The sequence below is a fragment of the Sceloporus occidentalis genome, unplaced genomic scaffold (genome assembly GCF_023333645.1).
Source record: "Sceloporus occidentalis isolate IW3139 unplaced genomic scaffold, rSceOcc1.0.p SCAF_350, whole genome shotgun sequence".
Taxonomy (NCBI): Eukaryota; Metazoa; Chordata; class Lepidosauria; order Squamata; family Phrynosomatidae; genus Sceloporus; species Sceloporus occidentalis.
In genome coordinates this window covers 50,582-74,551 of record NW_028317330.1, presented here as the reverse complement: position 1 = coordinate 74,551, position 23,970 = coordinate 50,582, and the positions used below count along the sequence as shown (strand labels likewise).

The 23,970-nt window shown below is 39.5% G+C and overlaps 1 protein-coding gene across 2 annotated transcripts in view; it reads left to right on the top strand.

The window, feature by feature from the left end:
• The window catches only part of LOC149274067 (paladin), a 61,383-nt gene that overhangs the window by 27,337 nt on the left and 10,076 nt on the right, over positions 1 to 23,970 (top strand). For both annotated transcript variants that reach the window (XM_089505855.1, XM_089505854.1), the window contains exons 15-17: positions 293 to 433; positions 785 to 856; positions 1,829 to 1,969. In XM_089505855.1, coding sequence (XP_089361981.1) covers positions 293 to 433; positions 785 to 856; positions 1,829 to 1,969 — 354 coding nt within the window. The remainder of the gene's footprint in view (positions 1 to 292; positions 434 to 784; positions 857 to 1,828; positions 1,970 to 23,970) is intronic.

Sequence of the window (23,970 nt, the reverse complement as noted above, 5' to 3'; positions counted from 1 at the left end):
ATCCTCCCTCGTAAAAACATATCCAGAAGAGGCAATCAAACACATTTATCATTGCGCTATAGCAGGGGTGTCCAACCTGCGGCCCTCCAGCTGCTGCAGGACTACATTTCCCATAATCCTCAGCTTGCCCTTAGCTGAAAGAGTATTATGGGAAATGTAGTCCTGAAGCAGCTGGAGGGCCGCAAGTTGGACACCCCTGAATGTTAAAAAATAGAATAATTCTCTGCACAGCCATAGCTGCCCTCCTGTTTTACGAAGGCAGGTGTTTTGAATTGTACCATTTGTCATACAGGATTTTGACAGGATTCTCCAGTCTATGAAGAGCATCCTTGCAGAGGACTCCAAAGCTGCTTTTGTATTTAACTGTCATGGAGGCAAAGGGAGGACAACGACTGCAATGGTTATTGCCTTACTCACCCTCTGGCATTTCAATGTAAGTACTAAATCACACACCATGGACCAGATTTCTAACAATGAATTCTGGGTTCAAAATACTATTTGTGTGAAGAAGTTTCAGTTGATGCAGCGATGACTCCACATTTTCTCTAAAGAATGTTTGCAACCTCACTCTTAGAATGTGAATGTGTAGCTAGAATTGATGCCCCCAGTGTTCAGCTAACCATAGAATCACTGCTTATTACTGCATATAGAGGATAGTCTATTATAGTTTACTAGCTGAACAAATCACGGCTGTAATTATAATATCTAATACGAGATCGTCCTATCTTCATATTCCTGTCAAAACATTTTATGCATTTTGTCTGTCTCTTTATCCTTCTTGCAGAGCATTCCTGAAATGACTGAGGATGAAATTGTAAGTGTGCCAGATGCCAAGTATACCAAAGGAGAGTTTGAGGTAAAACATCCTGACTTTTAGCTCACTTAGAGAGTGTCTCCTCCATTATATCAACCTTGAGACTGAATTTAACATCACAGCTATTGTGGGTTTTTTTTGTGGCACTCCAATATCAACTAGGAGGAGTCACATCGTCAGGACTGCATAGAGTTTGTGGGCATGAAGGGGTTAATAGCACCAGGCCTCTGGATTTACTAACTTCACCCCTTAACAAGGCATAAGTTACACCTGGGTTACCTCATGACACGAGGTATTTAGCAACACCGAGATTGGCATCAGGGGTAATGTGTGGCCCCTCACCGGACACACGTTTCCATACAGGTATTGCATTCAACCATGCAAATCAATGGGGCCCAGCTTTCTAATCACACTGTGATTAGTAAACTAAACTAAATCATTCAAATTCAAAATTGTAGTAAAAATGCGGCCATGTCTTGTTTTTATTCTTCTATCTAGATTCTGGTGAATGTTGTGCAATTGGTACAGGGCCTATGTGCCAGCTTGCAGCAGGGGCTAATTCACATCTTGATCTATAGCCAGTTGCAATGTGTTATTACATAGGTGCTGCCCAACTGAGACATGGGCTATCACAGTCTGATCCCCCAAAGACCTGTTACAGAAAAAAGAAGTAAAACACATTCAGTTGCAGCCAAACTAATGCCCACCAAATTATTTCAGATATTGAAATATTGTCTGTTGAGTGATATACTGAAAATTCAAGACATAAGCCTGCGAGCAGGTCCCCCTTTACTTAATGTATCAGTTTGTCTTAGTCTGTGAATCCTAATTTTATCATACCCTTTGAATGTATGTATCGTAACAACGTATGATCTATTTATCGGAATACATTTTCGCACTTGTGGTGTTTGTATGACTATAAAGTATTGTTGATGGAAATTGTTGTTTTGACATTAAAGAGGAGTTGGGGTGGCTACTTTTTTTTTTTTTTTTTAAAAGCTTGTGTCTTTTTAGGTTGTGATGAAGGTTGTCCAGCTTCTGCCAGATGGGCACAGAATGAAGAAGGAAGTGGACATGGCACTCGACAGCGTTAGCGAGACAATGACTCCCATGCATTATCACCTTCGAGAAATCATCATATGCACTTATAGACAGGTAAATTAAATTGGCGGCACGTCTTTATGATAGTCCTCTCTGCATTATATGTAAAAGCGGTCTTGCAAAGTACGGTATAATCATTCTGCATCTCATCAGTAATCCGCACATAAATATCTTAATTTGTGTAACAGGGAGGGAATGTGTACTTCTATCACCATCAGTTTCTTCAGAACCATATATGCATTCCGTCTCTGTAATAATCAAATCCAGTGCAGGTGTTTAAATTTATCCATATAATTACATTGCTAGATTTCATCTCTTTTACAGCCTTTATTGTTTTTTGTGTTTCTTTCCAGTGCTATAGGTTCTGTATTTATGTCAAAAAATAGTAATAGAAGTGCCAGTTCTTAACTAAGATGCAGTTTTTTTTGGCCCAGAATCAAAACTATGACATCATTAATGTTTTGACATCATTAATGTTTTGACATCTGTGCAAGAGGCTTATTCAGTGGCTGAAATAAATGAAACAGGTGTCAGACTAGTGGTCCAAATATTAAATGGCATGTGACATGCAACAGCACAGACACTTTCTGTTTTCAAAGATAATATATACACATCTGTAGACATTTACCCTGTTGACAAAGTTGGCATTCTGCATAATTCTAGTTAAAGTTCACCATAACTATACCTTGTTCCCTTGTTAATTAAATATAGTATTAGGGGCAAGTAATAAGACCTGCAAAGTCATTTCACGCTTCATGAGCCATTAATGGTTTCTAGGAAAATGTATTTCTGAAAAGGATCAGCTTTACTGTACTAAAAATAATGATTGGATATTGTGTGTGTGTGAACACCTGCTGAAAATATGCAGAGTATGACTTACGTTTATTGAGTGATCATGAAAAATGCTTGCTCTGGCGGTGCCTTTTGAAAAATGAGCAGGTGGACCTGCAACAGATCAGGCTAAAGATAGTGGTAAATTCTGCCAATGTAGGTTTTATGAATGGCTGCCTCTAGGTTACTGACAGAGATTCAGTGCTAATGAGGAAGAGATCTGGCACTGTATTAAGTGCAGAATGATGTAATCAGTTTGCACCTATAGAGCCGGTGTGGCCTACAGTTAATTGCTATTAGCAGTAAAGAAACCAAGTAGAATTCGGCCTGCTGATTATAAAAATAGATGTTGCACATGGCAGGGGCACTTGCATATTTCAGCATCCTGTTATGTACTGATTATAAGACGACCCCTCAAATTTTGGATCTTATTGGAGGGAAAAAGAAAATGCCTGAATATAAGACTACCCTCATGGGGAAAAAAATAAAAACCACTATTTTTGTCATATCTTATTGCATGTGTGGAGTGTTTTTTTTTTTTTTTTGCTCACCAGTCAGTGGCTCAGATAGGAATAGCACATCTATAGGAACAACATGTCCCATGATTCTCAGTCACGCTAAAGACACCCTGGGAATCATGGGAAATGTAGTTCACTAAGATATGCCCCTAATCGAACCAGCTATGCAAATCATTCCTACCTGACAGTCTGTGCAGAGGAGGAGCTCGGGAGGGCCCTTTTTGAACCAGCATGAGGAGACAGGAGGGATGGACCCCATCGCAGTTGGGCCCCCTGTACAGTCGTGGCCAAAAGTTTTGAGAATTACACAAATACTCATTTTCACAAAGTCTCCTGCCTCAGTTTAGATGATGGCAATTTGCATATACTCAGAATGTTATGAAGAGTGATCGGATGAATTGCAATCAATTGCAAACTCCCTCTTTGCCATGAAAATTAACTCAATCCCCAAAAAACATTTCAGTGATTCCCTCAACACAGGTGAGAGTGTTGACGTGGACAAGGCTGGAGATGACTCTGTTATGCTGATTGAGTTAGAATAAAGGGGAAGCTTTAAAAGGAGGGTGGTGCTTGAAATCATTGTTCTTCCTCTGTTAGCCATGGTTGCCTGCAAGGAAACACGTGCTGTCATCATTACTTTGCACAAAAAGGGTTTCCCAGGCAAGGCTATTGCTGCTAGTAAGATTGCACCTAAATTAACCATTTATCAGATCATCAAGAACTTCAAGGAGAGAGGTTCAATTGTTGTGAAGAATGCATCAGGGCGCCCAAGAAAGTCCAGCAAGCATCTGGACGCACAGTGAGGCGAAGACTTTTGGAGGATGGCCTGGTGTCAAAAAGGGCAACAAAGTAGCCACTTCTCTCCAGAAAAACATCCAGGACAGACTGATATACAGCATAAGGTACAGACTGCTGAGGACTGGGGCAAAGTCATTTTCACTGAATCACCTTTCTGATCACTAGGAGCATCCAGCAAAAATCTTATCCGGAGAAGACAGAGTGAACGCTACCATCAGTCCTGTGTCATGCTAACATTAAAGCATCCTGATATCTTTCATGTGTGGTGTTGCTTCTCAGTCAAGGAAGTGGGCTAATTTTTGCCTAAGAACGCAGCCATGAATAAATAATGGTACCCACACTTGGTACCCACACATCCTTCGAGAGAAATTTCTCCCAACCATCCAAGAACAGTTGTGCAGCTTTTACTGCTTCCCTCTTAGAATTTGCAAAGAAACAATATTTCCCCCCTTTGTTTGGCAGAAGATGCTTCCCTGTATTTTATTAAGCTTTCTAGGCATATTAGATTAGTTGATTAAAAACATGACACATTTCTCCTTTTCTTTGTTGTTCCAGAGTTTTTCTATCAGGAACATTTCCTCACTGCTTTCATGTTTTAGATATATTCTCTTCAAATCAAGTGAATATTAGATTTTCTTTTTCTTTTCCTTTTTTTTTATTTTTTTATTTTTTTTTTTTGTGTAGAAAAGGAGCTAGCCAATATGTGTGAGTTTCATTTTATGGGATGCATAGCTAATATTTTATATAGCGCCAGCATATTCCGTATCACGGCCCTTAGATAATAACGTTGCAGAAAAAGTGATAGCTTTCCAGTAAGTTGAGTCTCAGGATTTAAGAGTCTCATGTATAAGACCTTTGTACCCATTTCATTCTTGGTCGGCAATAATTGACAACATATGAGCACATTAAAGCACATCCTGTTATCTTCTCGCGCTAAGCCAGCCATGCCTCAAAACATTTGTTTAAAAAAATACAGTTTGCAGAAAATAAAATGTACTAACATATTTAAAAGCTCTTAATGGATTTTTGGTGTGAAAATATTATTGATGTACTTTTGTTTTTTAGAATTGTTGGAAAAAATGTTGCAGCATAACGATATGTATATATGGATTTAATGGTGTTCATACATGCTTCTTCATTCATGTCAATGTAATTGACTACCTGGAATTGCCCCTGATTGCTTTTGTGGGTAGATTGGCTAAGTTCCAGAAGGGAGAGCAAGTGCCTTTTCTTGCCTCCAAACACTGACACCCAAGAACACAATATGCACTTGAATATAATTCAGCAGTCCAGACAGTAGCCTGAAGCAATTATTATTTTCAATTCAGATATTCTAGCGTTCAGAGTTGTAAAAAAATCTGTGGCAAATGGTAGAATATAGCCATTGCAGATATTTGCAAATGTCTCAGCACAATTTTAGTAACTGTAGGAGCTCAGTTGGTCTCATCAGCTTGACAGTGTTCCACATCTGTAAAAGTCGGAATAATGTGTATATAAAGCTACAGAAAATGTAATTGTAAATGTCACTAAGTAAAAGACGTTATTTTACCTAGCTACAGTGAAGGAAACAATTATTTGATCCCCGCTGATTTTGTACGTTTGCCCACTGACAAAGACATGATCAAATAAACCTACCATTAAAATTATAGACTGAACAATGAGAGACAGAATAAAAACAAAACAATCCAGTTATAAATTGATTTGTATTTGACCCCTTTGCAAAACATGACTTAGTGGCAAAACCCTTGTTGGCAATCACAGAGGTCAGACGTTTCTCGTAGTTGGCCACCAGGTTTGGCAACCTGAACCTTCAGCTCCCTCCAAAGATTTTCTATGGGATTAAGGTCTGGAGACTGGCTAGGCCACTCCAGGACCTTAATGCGATTCTGCTTGAGTCACTCCTTTGTTGCCTTGGCCGTGTGTTTTGGGTCACTGTCATGCTGGAATACCTATCCATGACCCATTTTAATGCCCTGGCTGAGGGAAGGAGGTTCTCATTCAAGATTTTACAGTACATGGCCCCATCCATCGTCCCTTTGATGCGGTGAAGTTGTCCTCTCCCCTTAGCAGAAACCCCCCCCCAAAGCATAATGCTTTCACCTCCATATTTGATGGTGGGGATGGTGTTCTTGGGGTCATAGGCAGCATTCCTCCTCCTCTAAACATGGCTAGTTGAGTTGATGGCAAATAGCTCGATTTTGGTCTCATCTGACCACAACACTTTCACCCAGTTCTCCTCTGAATCGTTCAGATGTTCATTGGCAAACTTCAGACAGATCTGTACATGTGCTTTCTTGAGCAGAGGGACCTTTCAGGCGCTGCAGGATTTCAGCCCTTCATGGCCTAGTGTGTTACCAATTGTTTTCTTGGTGACTATGGTCCCAGCTGCCTTGAGATCATTGACAAGATCCTCCCATGTAGTTCTGGGCTGATTCTTCACCGTTCAAATGATCATTGAAACTCCATGAGGTGAGATCTTGCATGGAGCCCCAGACCGAGGGAGATTGACAGTGATTTTGTGTTTCTTCCATTTGCAAATAATTGCACCAGCTGTTGTCACCTTCTCACCAAGCTGCTTGGCAATGGTCTTGTAGCCCATTCCAGCGTTCTGTAGGTCTAAAATCTTGTCCCTGACATCCTTGGACAGCTCTTTGGTCTTGGCCATGGTGGAGAGTTTGGAATCTGATTGATTGATTGCTTCTGTGGACAGGTGTCTTTTATACAGGTAACAAGCTCAGCTCATTACCTGTATAAAAGACACCTGGGAGCCAGACATCTTGCTGATTGATAGGGGATCAAATACTTACTTCACTGAGTAAAATGCAAATCAATTTATAACTTATTTGAAATATGTTATTCTGGATAGTTTTGTTCTTGTTCAAATAAACCTACCATTACAACTATAGACTGGTCATGTCTTTGTCAGTGGGCAAACATACAAAATCAGCAGGGGATCAAAAAAAATTCCTTTACTGTACTTAAATCCGAATAAAGCTATAACTTGGTGGTTACAATGTTACATAAAATGACTGAATAAGTGTCTTCTGCCATGCCTTTAGCCACACCCTCTAGAACAAATGCACTACTCTATGTCCATGTTAGAAGGTATGATCATTTGACTGTTCCATTGAAGTTGGGTTCAGTATGTCAACAAAATGTAAATATGTAAAACCTTGTAATTTATTTTTCATTTTTCTCTGAAACAGCAATATATAATGTACCATCAAATTTGACAGGGTATTACAACCTATATGGTTGGCTTTTGTGCAGACCATAAGCTACACACGGGTGTCTTTGATAGTTCTAATGTTATACCCACAGAACAGTGCTGAATTATTTTTGGAAACTGAATGATAGCATACATGATATGCTTTCTGCTGTGTAGCTATTTTTTAATCATTACCTTTATAATGTATTATGTGCAAGAATAGATGTTTAAAAGGGATGTCATTTCCAGTCTCCCCAGTCTGTAGCCCTTTTACTAAGCGGTCTTGATACCTACGTTGAGGAGTCTAATTGTGGAGAGCTATCTATTTGAAGCTAACATAATACTTTATTTTTCCTCCAACCTTTTCTTGGATCAGCAGAAACAACAACCATTGTGTTAGAGGTTGATCTTGATTTGTGGCTTCAGTGGAATTCAATTATAATGTTGCTATATAAAGACCAATTAAAATAGTAACAAGGGCAAGGGTGGTCATAAAGTATTCAAAAGGATAGTGTAGGGCTATAGGACAGAGACAAGCAGTGGCTTGTCAGAGCGCATGACAGAAGGCAATGTGCTCAATTTTCATGTACAAAAAAGCATTTCAGCATTTCACTCAGTAAATTAGTTAAGCATGTATCAGACCCTGGTTGTTTAAGTGTCACATTTGGGAGGCTCACATATTGATAAGGTGGGAAAACATAATCTTAAGCATATGTTGGTATAACTTGAGGAACCTTGAAAGCATTGAGTGGCAATGTCCCCCTAGAGTGGATTTAAGATACTCCTCATCCTGTCAGAAACCATAGAATTTAAGACATCTCCTTATATGTGGAGAGCACAGGATCAGTCCAACTGATTAAACTTAAGTTTTAATGCTTCCCTCCCTCTCAGAAAGCATCTAATTAGTTCCTGATTTGCCTTGAGATTTTTGGTCTCGTTCATTATGCCCAGTAGGCATTCTAAAACATTTACGGTTCCCAGAGTAGAAAAACATTTCCTGATGTGCATGTTTTTACTGTGTTTAGCCCCGTAGTCTCTGTTAATATTCTTTGTTTAAGCTAGCACTGTATAAAATTAAATATACCAAAGAGTCTATTAAAGTAAACTGTTGTGCACCAGAAACAACTTCCATATAATTTTTAAGCACCGTTATGCTGTCCAAGTGTGCTTTCTGCCCATATGCTTTTCACCTCTTAGGTTTACTTTGCAAACTTTCTGAGTACATTCTGAGATGCTTACTTTAAATGGTTCCCTTAGAAGCTACCGTGCTACATTTATATTGATTTGTGTTGGCCATTAGCATATATACAGATTATTACAAGTTATGGATATTAGATTAATAGGGACAGAACGTTGATCCAGGGATTTATTCTGATTGCCATATTTGGAGTCGGGAAGGAATTTTCCCCCTGGTATGGGGCAATTGGCATCTGCTTCATAAGGGTTTTTTGCCTTCCTCTGGATCAACACAGTAGGGACACAATATGTATATAGGTTGAACTTGATGGACTTTGGTCTTTTTTCAACCTTATGAACTATGTTACTATGTTACAGATTGACAAGATTGCAGCCTTGGGTACTGATGATGGTATGGGTATGATGATGCTCATGATGGTAGTAGTTGCTTCAAAGCTGGCACTGCCCACTGCAACTAGTAAAGTTGGCTAAGGTTGGCAAGGTGGTTCTGGTGTGTATATGGGTATCATGGTTCTCCCAAGAGCTTTTTAGGATAGTCATATTAGTCTGTCACAGGCCCGGACTGGCCATCGGGCACACCGGGAATTTGCCCAGTGGGCCGGGGCAGGGCCGCGGCCGGGCCAGATTGACTTAGGGGTTAATGGAGCTGCAGCTCCAGGCCCTACTTTAAAATAGGCCCAGTCAGGACCGGACTGACTGGGCCTATGCAGCAGTCCTTAATGCAGGGCAAAAGGGGCACCTGCCCCTTATGCCCGCAGCAACTGCGACCGGGCCCGCAACTCTAGCTACTTACCAGGGGGACGCAGGAATCCAACGAAACCATGTGACGTACGTCACGTATGTCACATGACCCTGCTGCACGTCTGCTTCCCCTGTGCAGATCTGCGGAAGTCTGCGAGCGGAGCGTACATCATCAGTTCAGGTAAGGGGGTGAGGGAGGCTGTATGGAGTATGTGAGATTGAATGAAAGAATGAATTAATGAGTATATGTGAAGGAGTGAGTGAATGAATGTTTGTGAATGAGTATATGTAAATGAGTATCTGAATGAGGGAATTAATGAATATCTGAATGAGTGAATGATTATCTGAATAATTTATGAATGTAAATTTATCTGTAAATATTTGTGAATGAATATGTGCGTGTGATAGCATGGATGTGTAAGGGGGGGGTAAAGATGCCACAGGCAGGCTGTTTTGGTGGCAAAGAGGCCACAGGCAGGCTGTTTTGGTGGCAAAGAGGCCACAGGCAAGCTGTTTTGGGGGCAATGATGCCACAGGCAGGCTGAGTGAAACCGTCTGTGGAAACCCTCCGGATGCGGGTGTCAGTGTGGCAAAGCCTGTCCTGGTGTTTGTGATTGGGTGTCGGTGTGGCAGAGCCTGTCCTGGTGTGTGTGTTTGGGTGTCGGTGTGGCAGAGCCTGTCCTGGTGTGTGGGTGTGGCAGAGCCGTTCCTGGTGTGTGTGTGGGTGTGTGTGTGTGTGTCAGTGTAGCAGAGCCTGTCCCAATTTGTGTGTGTTTGGGTGTCGGTGTGACAGAGCTTGTCCTGGTGTGTGTGGGTGTCGGCGTGCCTGTCCAGAGCCTGTCCTGGTGTGTGTGTCTGGGTGTCAGTGTGGCAGAGCATATCCTGATGTGTGTGTTCGGGTGTTGGTGTGGCAGAGCCTGTCCTGGTGTGTGTGTACGAACACAGAAAAGAACCCCAGCACTCCAATCGGCTTCCAATCAGCTTCCAATCCTTAGGTTACTTTATTCAAAGAAAGCAAAACAAAAAAGCACCGTTTCGGCCAAACGTTGCTATTTTTGTTATGCTTTGTTTTTGTTTTGCCCTTTTTTCCTGCTAGCTCCCAGCTTCCTGTCATGATCGATCTTAATATTTACAGTATAATGAATACAGTGAAATATCAGCCACTCTATACTGTGCTACTGACCTCATATTCTTTTAGAGAAGATAGCAACAGAAGAGATTAATATTTTACAGTTTTAGCACCTGGATGGGACATTCTGTAACCTTACTCCCAATATTTGAGTTAAATCCTAGACGGTCCTTATAAATGTCAAATGCTATTTAAGATATTGTAGTGTCACATATTAAGTCCTTAGCAATAGACTCAGTGTTACCATATTACTATAGGCACAAAGGTGGAAGGGGCTAATGATTCTTGAGAGGAAATCCTTCATACCTGTTTTTAGAATGATCAGATTTTGAATTATTTACCCAAGTTATGCCACAACAGTCCCTTTTGTGCTTCAGTTTATCATGAGACCTACCAGGGACTATGACAAAGAGAGAATTCTCTAACACAATATACTGTACCATCTTAATGATATGAAATTATTAATATATTGTGGTTTTAAACAAACATATAGCTCTGTGTAATTATAGTAGTTGTGGATCAACTCCAACACTATTTAAATTAATCAGAATGCTAGAACAAAGTGTACCCTGTTGTAACATCCAATTAAAATTTTGGAAGTCACTCCAACATAAACCCCCAATACACAAAACCAATCCCAAGCTCTGGGTGTGCTGGCATTTTATGCTCTGTTATTTTACAATAAATCTGTCCGCATGTCAGCAGTATGTGGTATTGGTTAGGACTCAACACTGCAATTGTGTATCTCTTGTCTCCAGTATCAGATGTCTATAAATTAAGAACTGTGTAGGGATTGTAACTGCAATTACCTTTTGACATACAGAGAGATGGCAAACATGACATTAATCCACTGCAAATAACTGTGTGTTCCGAAGAAAGAGTGACTTTTGTGTTTATTAATGACCGGTATTCTTTACCTTGCAACAGGGACACTTTTCACATTAAATGCAGTATCAGCAGTGATATAGGACACTTTTTGGAGTAGCAAACCTATTCTGAGAAGGGGTAAAGCTAGTAATATACACTATTAATGAGTAAAACAGAGTTTCTTCTCCTAAAAACGCAGGAAACTTTTAATACCCAAAACAGCACCTACTGTAATGCAGCACTGTATGTTTCTGCTCTATATGTACCTATATAGTCTTATGCTTTCTGTTAGTGGGTCCCAGTTTTCGAGCTAGGGCACAAGGTAAGATATTTTAGGTTTGATGTATCTGAAAATGATATTTTCTGCAGACATATTTTTTTCCAAAGTCTTGCGTCTGGTTTGGTGATATAACTTCTGGTTCTCTTTTGTTAAAATTAACCATGCACATAATTGCAAAATATATTGACAGCCTACCTGAGTGAGGTATCTTTGGAGAAGCTTGCCAGTAATGATCTTTGAAGAAATGGATTCTATAAAGTTATAAGGTATGGATAGTGTAGAACTTCACCATATTACTATTGTGATATGTTATACATATGGCATTTTAGAGTTGGTCATTATCTGCTGACTAGATTAGGGAACCTGTTCCTCCCTAGCCAGTAGAAAGGGGTTGGAAGCAGTTATAAAATGGATGTTGTCTGTATTTTTTTCTCTTTTTTCTTGAACACAGCAGAACAATGAACTAACCCCAAAATATTTGTCAACTATATAACACTAGTCTAAGAAGATTGAGGAGTGTTGTGTACCACCGTGGCTCTTGCACACTGTTTTGGTTAATTATATTGTTAGAATTCTCTGCCACTAAAAACATTTATATCTATAGGGGCCCCAAAATTGCTTAATTGACATGAAGTATAATGAGTAGATATTTCAACCTAAATACTCTAGCTTTTAAACTGCTTCATCAGCAGTGCAGTTAAAAAAAATACCTCCTTGTTTAAAAAAATTCTAGGAATTCTAGCACACTAGGAAAAGAGAAAAAGGATAAAATAGAAAACACATTTTTCTTGCAATTTATTGGCTAATTCCTATGTAATGGGGAAAGACACTGTCTGCAGTGATTTGGCATTCTGCCTGTTCTGTGGTCTCTCAAACTAATTTTTATACAAAAAGATATGTTGGAGATGTCAGGCATCTGGTACTACTTTAAGTAAACATTTGTAAACATTTTTCATTTCTAAAAACAGCCACAACAAGCATAACATTAATCTTATTTTACAGTAGATGCCAGGTGTCATCATATACCTGTTCTGACTGTTTCAGATTGTGGCCCATTTTACGTAACAGGATATTCAGAAGAAAACTCACAAGGAAGCATAGATCTGACAGTATTCATTGTTGTGACATTTTTACATTAAGCAGAAGAATAATTATGGGTTCCCCTTCCAATTGATGATAGTACCAAACTACACAGAAAGTGCACCCTCTGTATCATGCAAACAACATATTGATGAGCTCAGGGCCAAGTTCTTATACAAATGTAATGATGATTTCACAATTATGTAAAAATTGTGTCTTGACCACAAAATATTTTCTCCTGGTCACAAATCCAACAGAATTTGATTTGTTTTTCTGTAAGTTTGACTTTGTTAAATTAAATGTACATGTCTGTACTGGCGCCATGTACAGGCTAGTTGATAGCTTTGTTTGGATACATATTTTCACAAGTAGGACTGGTGACCCAAAATTAGGTACGGTTATACAGTGTGAACTAGATGGTACTTACCTACAAGGATAAATGGTCAAATTGGTGGGCTGGGCAGCTATGCGGCAGATATTTAATGCAAAATCATTCATTTTAAGACTATAAATGTGTAAATTATTCTGTAAATGGAGTTGCATTAGAGAAATCATTAAATGAAAAGGACTTTTTAATAATCTTAGACAAATTTACTAACAATGTTCAATGTCAGTCAGCTGCTGCAAGAGCCAGTAACATGTAGTCTTGTGTGAAAGCGGGTATTTGTGTCAAATATAATTATGCCTCTATACGTCAGTAGTAAGATCCAGGGGTAGAACGGTACGGCTGCAACCGTTATAAGACATTATAAGTCCCGAACCACCCCAATGGGCCAAGTAAGGGAGATCATATAATCACAACAGAACCCGCAGCACAGGCCTGAAGGCCTCCCAGTGCATGCTACATGAAACATCACATTCTTCTGACACAGCCATACTGGACTAGCAATGGCTTTGTTGACACACCCGACCACCGGTGCCACCAAAAAGTTGAAGGTCAGAGGGTGATAATCTAGGAAATGTAATGATGAGATGTGAAACACAAGAGTTTTATAATGGTGGGGGTTAAGCCAAGACAACAGAGAGGAAGACTAGTTTAATTAAAGCGATAGGGGAGTCCTAAATTAATGAAAAAAAACAAAAGGGAGTTGTAAGGAAGGAAAAAAAAAAAATCAGATAAAGTAGAGAAACTGATTTTTAAGACAATTTGTTGAATTTCAAACCTGAGGCTATTTTCCCCATTTTTAAAACAGGAATGTTTCACCTTTTTGAGGCACAATCACTTTACTGTGGGTTTTTCTTTGCCTTTTTTTCTTGATCGGCTTATCTTTTTTTTTCAACTTAAATGACTGTTACTGTGGAAATTAAATGTAATAATAATTGCAACTAAAGGGCCTCTGAATACGTAAAAAGGGGGCATTAAGGCAAACATTGAAAAGCTTAATTAATTATTGTGATCGACAATACGCTTAGCAGTGCCTAGAGATTTAATTTATATTACATATTTTATGGTATGTGTTCTTTCTCGCAATTGTTTGTGTTGAGAACTTTTTTTCTTTTAACGTTCCTCCCTAATTGATTTTTGGGATGTTTTCTGGATTCATACAAAAATTCTGTCAGACTTTGTGAAACCATTTTTTACTTTACATGGAAAATATAAATGTAAAATAAATGTTAAAATGTGTCGATTTAACATGCACTTATATTCTACGGATGCCATTGAATCCCAGATTAAAGTGCAGATATTAATTTACATTGCAGCAATGTTTAGCGTATTTTGTGGCTGGAAACCTCTTTCGTTGGTTACATGCATTTTTCACTTTCGTTAAATCCAATTATTGTTGCCACTTATTGTCATTATACTGGTCATCAAATCAAGCCCAAAATTTCTTGGTAGGGTGGTAAGTGAACTAATCACTAGGCTTTAGCCGGCCAGACCTCTCATATTCCGTTACATTGTCACTTTTGCACCTGTTCCTTTTAGATTTTGTTCAGTATGTACAACAGTGCTAAATCAAATAAGCTCTCAGACAACGAGTCGGTATATAAAAAAGGTTCAGAACAAAAGGAAACACACACCGTAAACTTACCCAGCAGCAGTTAATACAGCGAGGGAAAATGCTTCAGCAACAAAACATGCTGCTTATTTATTGCATTTGGCGATCAAAAATACTGATGCCTGTTTTAGCATTCCTCAGCCCCTAAACCTTCATTTGGGGCTGCATGCTGCAACCCCTAAGAACACCACTGTCTGCTGGTAACGGGCCTCCTGATGGAGGGGGGAGTCTCACCACGGAACTAATGAAACATCTTGTTGTTTGGAAATACCTTGCTTATATATACAGGTGCTTAGGAGGAGCTCCAGAGTTGTATCCACTTATCTATAATTATCTAAAAGTGCTGCCCCATGTTATGTGCAAAGCCAGGGTTTAAGATGTGAACCCATACCAGCTGGTATATTCCTGTATTTTATGACTTCTTGTACATATGACGTAATATTTCGGCACTCAGCATGAAATGCCGGCACCGCGACTGAGCTGGAGGCCTCGCAGAGGAGAGTGGGCAATCTGGGACATGTGGTCACCCTAGTTGAAAGTAACCCCTTTAATGCCAGAAAGATAAACAGTACATTGCTGTCTGCAGTGCTCGGATAGATGTGGAATTATCCCAAGCAATTCTCTGATTTAATGTGGTCAATGTAAAGTTCTTACTGTGGAGTGAAAAGAGTTAACATAATACAGTGCTGTCTGGAGACAAGTTTTCAAACTCTCAATATTTTACACTCAAAGCAGAATCATATGAAGTAAAATACATAAAAAACCTATAACTGAAGCCTCGAGTACCTTTTAAATGTTTTCTAAAATTGTATCTGATTTTCAGCACAACAGATGTCACTGGGATTCTTTTAAATGACTGGCAACATTAATGGCCTTAATTTCCACTGGTTTCATGACATCCTGGTTATGTCATTTGTGAACCCTGGGAACAATAACATTGTCAAATGCAAATTCAGTAAAGCCTGACATTTTATACTCAAGTAGGACTGTTGCACCTGCCAAATAGCTATAGGTCCCCAATAGAGATCTCTGATCTTAATGTACCATTAAATGTGGGCCACTATGCCATATGCCCTTGTTCTGTCTCACAGTGCAAGAAGAGACTGTACTGGGCTATGTGCCAGCTAGGCACACTGTTAATGGCTGGCTTAAAAGGAGATATCGATCTACTCTACTGGCCCATTGAACTACTGCCCAATTGCCCAGTCAGGAGATATGACCATAGTAATTCAGGCAGAATGCACGATTGTGCTTTTTTGTGTTAAACAATACTTGTACAATAGACCTTACTGTCTTCAAATCGTCCTACTCATCAATTTTGTTCAGCATTTTAATTTCCGAGACAAATAATAATCAGAAAACAATGGTCAATTGACAGCTGCAAACTCGTGTTGGTTCTTTAAGAACATATGGCATACCCCTGAGTGGTGTTCTGTCACTGTTTTTAATGAGGAAACCTTATTTCAGCTCCATGTCTACCCCATCCCTAAATAAACTGTAGTGTTCTAGGGGCCTGCGAACAATATAACTGGGGGCCACTGTAAGTCAGTTATTTGCACTGTTCTTGGATGTTTTTAAAAATGTTCTGCCTGGCAGCAATCTTTATTTGTTCTGTTTGAGCACCAGCAGAGAAAACAAATTGCAGTGGTAAAACTTTCCATGTTTTCAAGTCCATTTTAAGGAGTTTGCTTAACATATCATAAATGAAAGTTTTCTTTATGAGAATGCCCACTGCTGTCACCAATTGATGGCTCACAGAGCTCCTGGATTGGAGGTTGAACAGCAGTGGTCTGTTGGTACATAGCTGAGACATTAATGTTCCTGCCATTCCAAATTGTGACAGTCATACTGCTTTTGATACAGTTCATATAAAGATTTTTATTTGCCTTTAAGATGAAAGAATATAATATCACTTGACAACTTTTTGATTTCTTATGCTATTATCCCATATTATCCCATATGTTTTAATATCTTCCCCCCCCCCCCCAAGAATCGGTTAAGGAAAACTGTTTTTCAGTGTTTTACACTGAAAGGTTGCCAGTTCGAAACTGCTGCCAGACATTTGGTCGTGATCAGCTTCATGCTTATCCCTATTACCTTACCTCTACCACTTCTGATGGGAGGCTGTTCCATTTATCTACCACCCTCTCAGTAAAGTAAAACATCCTGACATTACATTAACCTCCTACTCTCCAGTTTTATAATATGTCCTATTCTATCATTTCTCCTCTGAAATAAACTTCTCCTGTACTTTTTTAACCATGTTTGCGCTAAAGGACCAAAGCTGTTTTTGTGTTTTTGTCTTTATTCAACTGTGATTGCCCACTAACTCATTTAATGCATCCTCACACATTATATATTATTCTTTTTCAGGACAAATAGGGCTATCTTTTAAAATAATTATACAAAATCCATCATTTAGTATATAAACATATCTAAAAATGTAGGGAAAATTAGGGGAGAAAAGCCAAATTTTCCACAGTTTCACCTATAAAAACTATTCATAACCTGTGCACATGGGGGTAAAAAAACTCCAAAAATGATTTCGGTATCTGTCCTAATTTTGAAAACACCCTTGCTTAATATTTTCATTTGTTATGGCCGTTAAAGGGTTAAATATGATATGCTGGGAGTTAAGCCCCAATAACGACTAGAAAAAAAAAAACTGCTAGACAAAGGTGTAGGTGTTATGAAAGTTGACATCCCAAAGTATTTCACTAGGGGCATTTTAATGTCCCAAACATGCAGTAAAATGTCACACTGTTTTCATTTTTTCTAAACCCATTATATACAAACCCTGTATTTCAGTATATTTCTTTCCCTGGGTGTGTGAAATTACTGAAACAAGTTGTGATTTGTATCCAAACCCCTCCCCACGCGGAGTACAGGAATACCCCACTTTCTTAGCACAGGAGCTTCAAAATTGAAACATGCACATTCGTTTTCAAACATGGTATTTTGAAACACCAGTTTGCTGGGTCCATGTCTCATTTGAGACACAGTAGAGGTCCCATATTTCAATTTTACCTATATATATTTTTTTTCAAAAACTAGACAGCACAAGGAATGTGATTAGGGGCATGTTGGCAAGTCCCAAGCAGCTGATTCCACACCAGCAACTTACAAAGCTAGTGTAACAAAAAAGAAAATATTTTTCACGTCCACTTTGCAGTTGTACCTTGTTTTTTTCTGAATGGATATGTGAAAGAGCTATAAAGGTCTTGATTTGTATTCACCAAAACCCCCCGACTACAGTAATACCCTGCATGCATGGTTACGTCTTGTTTCTTGGATATTGTGTGGTCAAAACTCGAACATGTGCGTTTTGATTTTCAAACTTGGAATTTTGATAGTTCACATTACTGACCCCAACAAACCTTAAAGATTTCAAAGACATCATGCGTACCTTTCTAAGTGGCCCACAGTAACTACAAATCGTAACAGCTACCCAGGTGTTTTTAGGTTTTTGTTCTGCCTTTTCACATGCCATGAAATATCTGAAATAAAGAAAACACAAAAAAAAATCACATTTCTCCTGAGCATGTAGATACCACATATGTGTGGTATGTCAGTATTACACTGTCACAAGACTTCTTTACAGTTGAACTTGGAAGGTGCACCTCATGCTTTTTGGGGCAAATGTGTGTTAATGTCTCAGAACCAACTACCATGCAAATAACTAACAGCTTAGTGAGGGGTTAGGGATTTGGTTAGGGGTTAGTGGATAGCGTAAGGGGTAACACCAGGGTCCTGTTAGTGGATAGCTAACCTGTTACAGTGAAGGAAAAAACAATTTGATCCCCCTGCTGATTTTGTACGTTTGCCCACTGACAAAGACATGATCAGTCTATAAAGTTAATGGTAGGTTTATTTGAACAATGAGAGACAGAATAACAACAAAACAATCCCGAATAACGCATTTTACATAAGTCATAACCTAATTTGCATCTTAGTGAAATAAGTATTTTATCCCCCATCAATCAGCAAGGTGTCTGGCTCCCAAGTGTCTTTTATGCAGGTAACGAGCTGGAATAGCCTTCCAGCAGAAGTGGTATATGTTAATACAGTAAAGACATTTAAGCAAGCATGGGATAGGCATAAGGCCAAGCTAGATATAGGATAAATGCAGGTACTAAGGAAAGTACTCAGAGGTCGGGCAGACTGGATGGGCCTAATGGTTCTTATCTGCTGTCACTTTCTCAGTTTCTCTGTTTCTAAATTGCATTTGCCAGCTTCAAAGAAATAGCACATGGGGCACCGCAAAAGTGTTAAACCAACCTGGTCCGTAAGGGGTTAAACCTACCATTAGGGATGATGATCTGTTTAGGTCACTGGCTTTGATAGTGAGACTGATCAATGATTAGGGAGCAAGCATTCAATTCTGTTAAATATAGATAGTAAAAATATATATATCGCTATAAGATCACTTGTTAGTGGCAAGTTTAGGCCACTGACATTGATCAGTGAAACTGATCAATAATCAGTGACATAAAATATCACTGACAAGTGATCAAGCAATAATTATGTATTAAAATTTTTATTTTTATGAATAGATTGTGTTTTTATTACTTTAGTTGACTCCTCCATTTAGATGGCTTTCATTCCTGTCTGATCACTCCTATTGGCCAGGAGTGATCTGATCATCATCAGCCCAATGTTGCATTCGCTTTTTTAAAAAGAGTTTAGGAAGCGATCAACAATCGTTTCTTAAGCTTCAGTGGTGTCCCTGAAATGCCTCAATCGAGCCCAGCTTTCTAATCACAATGTGATAATATAGTAAAATAATAATAAATGTATACAATGGAAAAAATAAAAATTGCTAAAAAAACATTTTTTTAAAAAAAAATATGCAGTAATCAGGAGAACCATCCAGTTCAAGCAAAATGTAAAAAAAAAAAAACTAAAAAAAAAAAAGTTTATTATGAGCAAGTGCTGAATTTAGAGCTTTAGCTTCCAAAAAAAAAGATGTTCAAATGTGTCCATTTATCCTGGACTCCATTTAAAGATATGCAGGCCATCAAATACTCACCTACATATCCTTTCGTTTTAGAAAAATCAGCCTTTCTAAAATCTAAAACCTTTGTTTTGGTGTGGTGCAATGCAACCTCTGTCCTTTACTGATTTACTGATTGATGATCACTGGAGCTCAGTTTTGGTCCGCAGAGAAGGTAGGAAAGCGTTAAGAGCATTTTAAGAGTAAGTTTGAGTGAAAGGCCTCGCAAATCTTGGATGAAAATGTTTAGCTTTTTGCTTCGTTTCCATTCGCTTCGTGTGGGGTCTGGTTTTTTTTTTTTTCTTTGCACGAATCGCCGAATTTACTACTGAATATTTCTTATAGAAACATTCAACAGGGAATCTGTGGGGACTTCAATTGATGTGAAATCCTTATGAACCATTTTAAGGGTAAATCAGTTTTTCTTTATTTTAAATCGGTTTTTGTGGATGGAGGGTACAGAAGGAAAAATTAGGGGGGAGGGGGAGTCAGAACAGCAACACAAGGTGCCAGCGAAGAGGCATCAGACAGCATTGTGGTAACAAAATGAGAAACATCATGACAGTTGAGCAGGAGAGCATGAGCAATCATGAGCAAGGTACACAGTGAGACATGTTTATGAACCATTTTAATTGGATTGTCTCACCTCAAAAAAATAAAAGGTCTTCAAACTGCAAAAACATGTGTGGTCACTCCTTTTAATCGTTGCACCCAACTATAAGATCAATGTCCTGTTAGTTTAGCTAGCTGGTTAGGTATTTTTATTTCCATTTCTCAGTTGACCATGTTTTCATAGCTCAGCTAGATATCCACGATTTAAACCCACTGACGCAATATGTGCATGAAAATGGTAGTATCCAAACAATTTTACAAATCCTTCTTTTATTATTGAATTAAATTACCTTTCCATAATCAATCTGGCTATTTCACATTCCTGTCTGTACGCTTGTGAAATGTTATACTATGTAATTCAATTACTATGATGGGTAAGGGTTTTTTGGTATGTGGAACCAATGCCCCTGATATTTCTCTGTGCTCAAAAAAAAAAAAAAAATTACAGCCTCTAGTTGGGTTCTTTGCATATAAACATTTAACTTGAGTATTCTCTGCTAGAGTTTATCAAGCTTTGACTATTTATGCTATAGGGAATGTTAGATGAAAGTGGTCATTTAGCCAAAATGGACTTTAACGGATAGTCATACTGACACAGAAAATAATACAAGATTATAAACCCATTTAAGATTGTCTCTAAAATAGGGTGACCGGATGTCCCCGGATTGAGGACACTGTCCCCAGACAAATCATGTCCGGATTAACTTTTGTAGGCGCCCTGCTGCTTACCCGTGCTTAGCACGTATAGTGTGTGCGAGCAACGTCTCTTGAATCCACCCAGGGGAAGCAGGAACCCAGCGGAGTCACGTGAATTTACGTCACGCCACATGACTCTGATCTGTTCCTGCTTCCCCTGGGCGGTACAAGAGAAGTGCTCAGAGTGCGAGCAAGGCAGAGGGAAGCAGCGGTCCTTGCGGAAGTTTGCGAGCAGCACAGAGCGATCTGCAGCTCAGGTAAGGAGGTGGGAGAAGGCGTATGAACGAGTATCTGTGAATAAGTATATGAATAAGTGAATGAGTATCTGTAAATGAGTATAAATGAGTGAGTGAATGTTTGTGAATGAGTAAATGAATGAATATGTGTATTAAAGCATGGATGTGTAAGTGGGGGGGGGGCACAGGCAGGCTGTTTGAGGCTAGTATGGCAAGTCCTATGCTTCCAGTCTGGGTGTTGGGCAGGTCCTGCTTACAATCTGGGTGTCATGGCCAACATCATACTAAAAGGGGGGCAATATGCAAGGGTATGGGGGCATGAATTCAAAAGGGGTGCTGGCTGATGGCATCACATGTCAATACTAAAGGAGGGCTGGATAAATATACAATGTGGGGCTAGCTGGGGGCAAAAGACAAGGGTGACCACATCGGCCATGTTCTCCAGGACACATGACTTTTTACATATTGCTAACCAGCCGAGATAAAATGCTGCCCTGCAGTATGGGGGATATAGACTCATGGAAGGGAACCAGTTAGTCAGATATACATCCCCCATACTGCATGACACCATTTTATGACAGCTGGTGGCATCAATACACAAGGGGGCAGCTAGGGCCATTACATAAATCAATACTAAAGCGAGGGGCAGACAGGGGGCATAAATACAGTTTTTTTTTGTAGCTTAGCCCGTCCAGATGTGGGTTTCGGTGTGTGCAGAGCCTGTCCTGGTGTGTGTGTTTGGGTGTCGATGTCGCAGGGCCTATCCTGATGTTTGTGTCTGGGTGTCGGCAGAGCCTGTGCTGGTGCGGATGTTGGTGTGACAGAGCCTGTCCTGGTGTGTGTGTTTGGGTGTCGGTGTGGCATGGCTTGATAAAGACCTCTAGGGGTCGAAACATTGCCGCTGTTTGTGTGTGGTAATTAAAACACCTCAGAACTTGAAGTGCTGAGCCTCTGTCTGTTTGTTAGTAAGGGACATGGAGGAGTCTGGCTCGTGCATCTGTTGATTTTTTTTGGTGCTGGTGACCACTTCTACATATTTTTTCATGATCCTAGGGTTTAAGAATAAGTCTCTTAAAAGAACAGCTCTCCAAAGAGGATACCCGCTTTATCTGAATCCATCAAATTGTGAACCAAATATTCACAGATAGCTCAAACACTTTCCTTGGGAAACACGGACAAACACACTGATTTATTGGCGGAAGTAAATTGGCCAGTTGAGCCAAATGTCATATGCTCCATTTTATTAGGTGATATTAATATTGGAAAAAATTTACTAGGAACATTTTGCCATTTTTCCTCTCAACATGATGGTTTTCCACCCATGGAGATGGAATGAGGCAAACTTTGGCTCAGTAAATTTCTTGTTGCAGCCAGAAGTTAAAAGGATGTTTTTAGCAAAAACATTTTTATAAAGTTTCCTCTGGTCAACATATCATATTCCAGTGGTGCTTCCATGCAATGTGACCACTGACAGAGTACTGACCTGTTGGGGATTGAGGGGGAAAAAAAAGATTGAACCTGCATGGAAAAGATCCATACATATTCTTTGTCACTTTCTATTAGCTTATATCTGTTTTACAACAATATAATAAGTTGTACATGTTTTTCTAAAAAAAAGAATCACTTGTAAGTTATAGGTTTTGGCCACCGACATTAATCGGTGAGACTGATCAATAATCGGTCACCTAAAGTGTCACAATAAGTTTTATAAGGTTGCAATATTAAAAAATAAAATGTCTGGGTTTTTAATTCATAATTTGTGTATTTTTTTTCTTTACCTGAAGATACACGACTTTAACTCCTAAAATGCTGCGATTGCGTCATTCAAGAGATTAACGCTACACGATCACTCTCATGGAGCGATCAAGCAGCCCTAGCAAGTAGACTTGCGCTCAGGAGAGTCCACACAGGACATATACACCGATCAGGCGTAACATTATGACTACTGACAGGTGAAGTGAATAACACTGATAATCTTATCATGGAGCTTGTCAGGGGGTGGGGTATATTAGGCAGCAAGGGAACATTTTGTCATAACACAGTGTTAGAAGCAGGAAAAATCGGATCTGTAAGGATCTGAGCAACTTTTACAAGGGCCAAATTGTGATGGCTAGACAACTGGGTCAGAGCATGTCCAAACTGCAGCTCTTGTGGGTGTTCCTGGTCTGCAGTGGTCAGTACCTATCAAAAGGTCACGCGGATGGCCAGGTGTGTGTGCATCGCTTACCCGGAGAACACATGGCACCAGGATGCATCCGTAGAGACCCCACCTCACGACTTAAAGGACCTGCTGCTAATGTCTTGGTGCCAGATACTACCGCGCACCTTCAGAGGTCTACGGTTCGACGGGTCATGGCTGTTTTGGCAGCAAAAGGGGGACCTACACAATATTAGGCAGGTGGTCATAATATTATTGCTGATCGGTGTATAAATAATAAAATATTAGCCTAAAAAAAATAGAAACACAATAAATTCCATGCTACACAATCATTATTTTAATGAGAAAAGAAATCAATAACAGCAACACTCTAGCCGTTATTAGTCCTTCCCAAACGTTCTTCTGGGGGCTACAGCGTCTTCAGACTCACCCTAGTCTGTGTCCAACAGCAGAGATCCTTAAAAGATGTAACAGAAGCCAGTACTGCAAGAAAGTAAAATCAAGAAAAACTTTATTCCTGTCCTTGGACAGCATCCTCCACCAGCAAGACCGGACTTGACAGATTTCGCACACCAGTGCTTACTCAAAAGCAGTCTGGTTTACTAGGAAGGGTGTAATAAAGATTTAAAGACTAATATGAAATGTACACATGACATAATTTAACCCCTTAACAATTGATGGCCCGGGCACATCACCTGAAAACAAAGGGCTAAC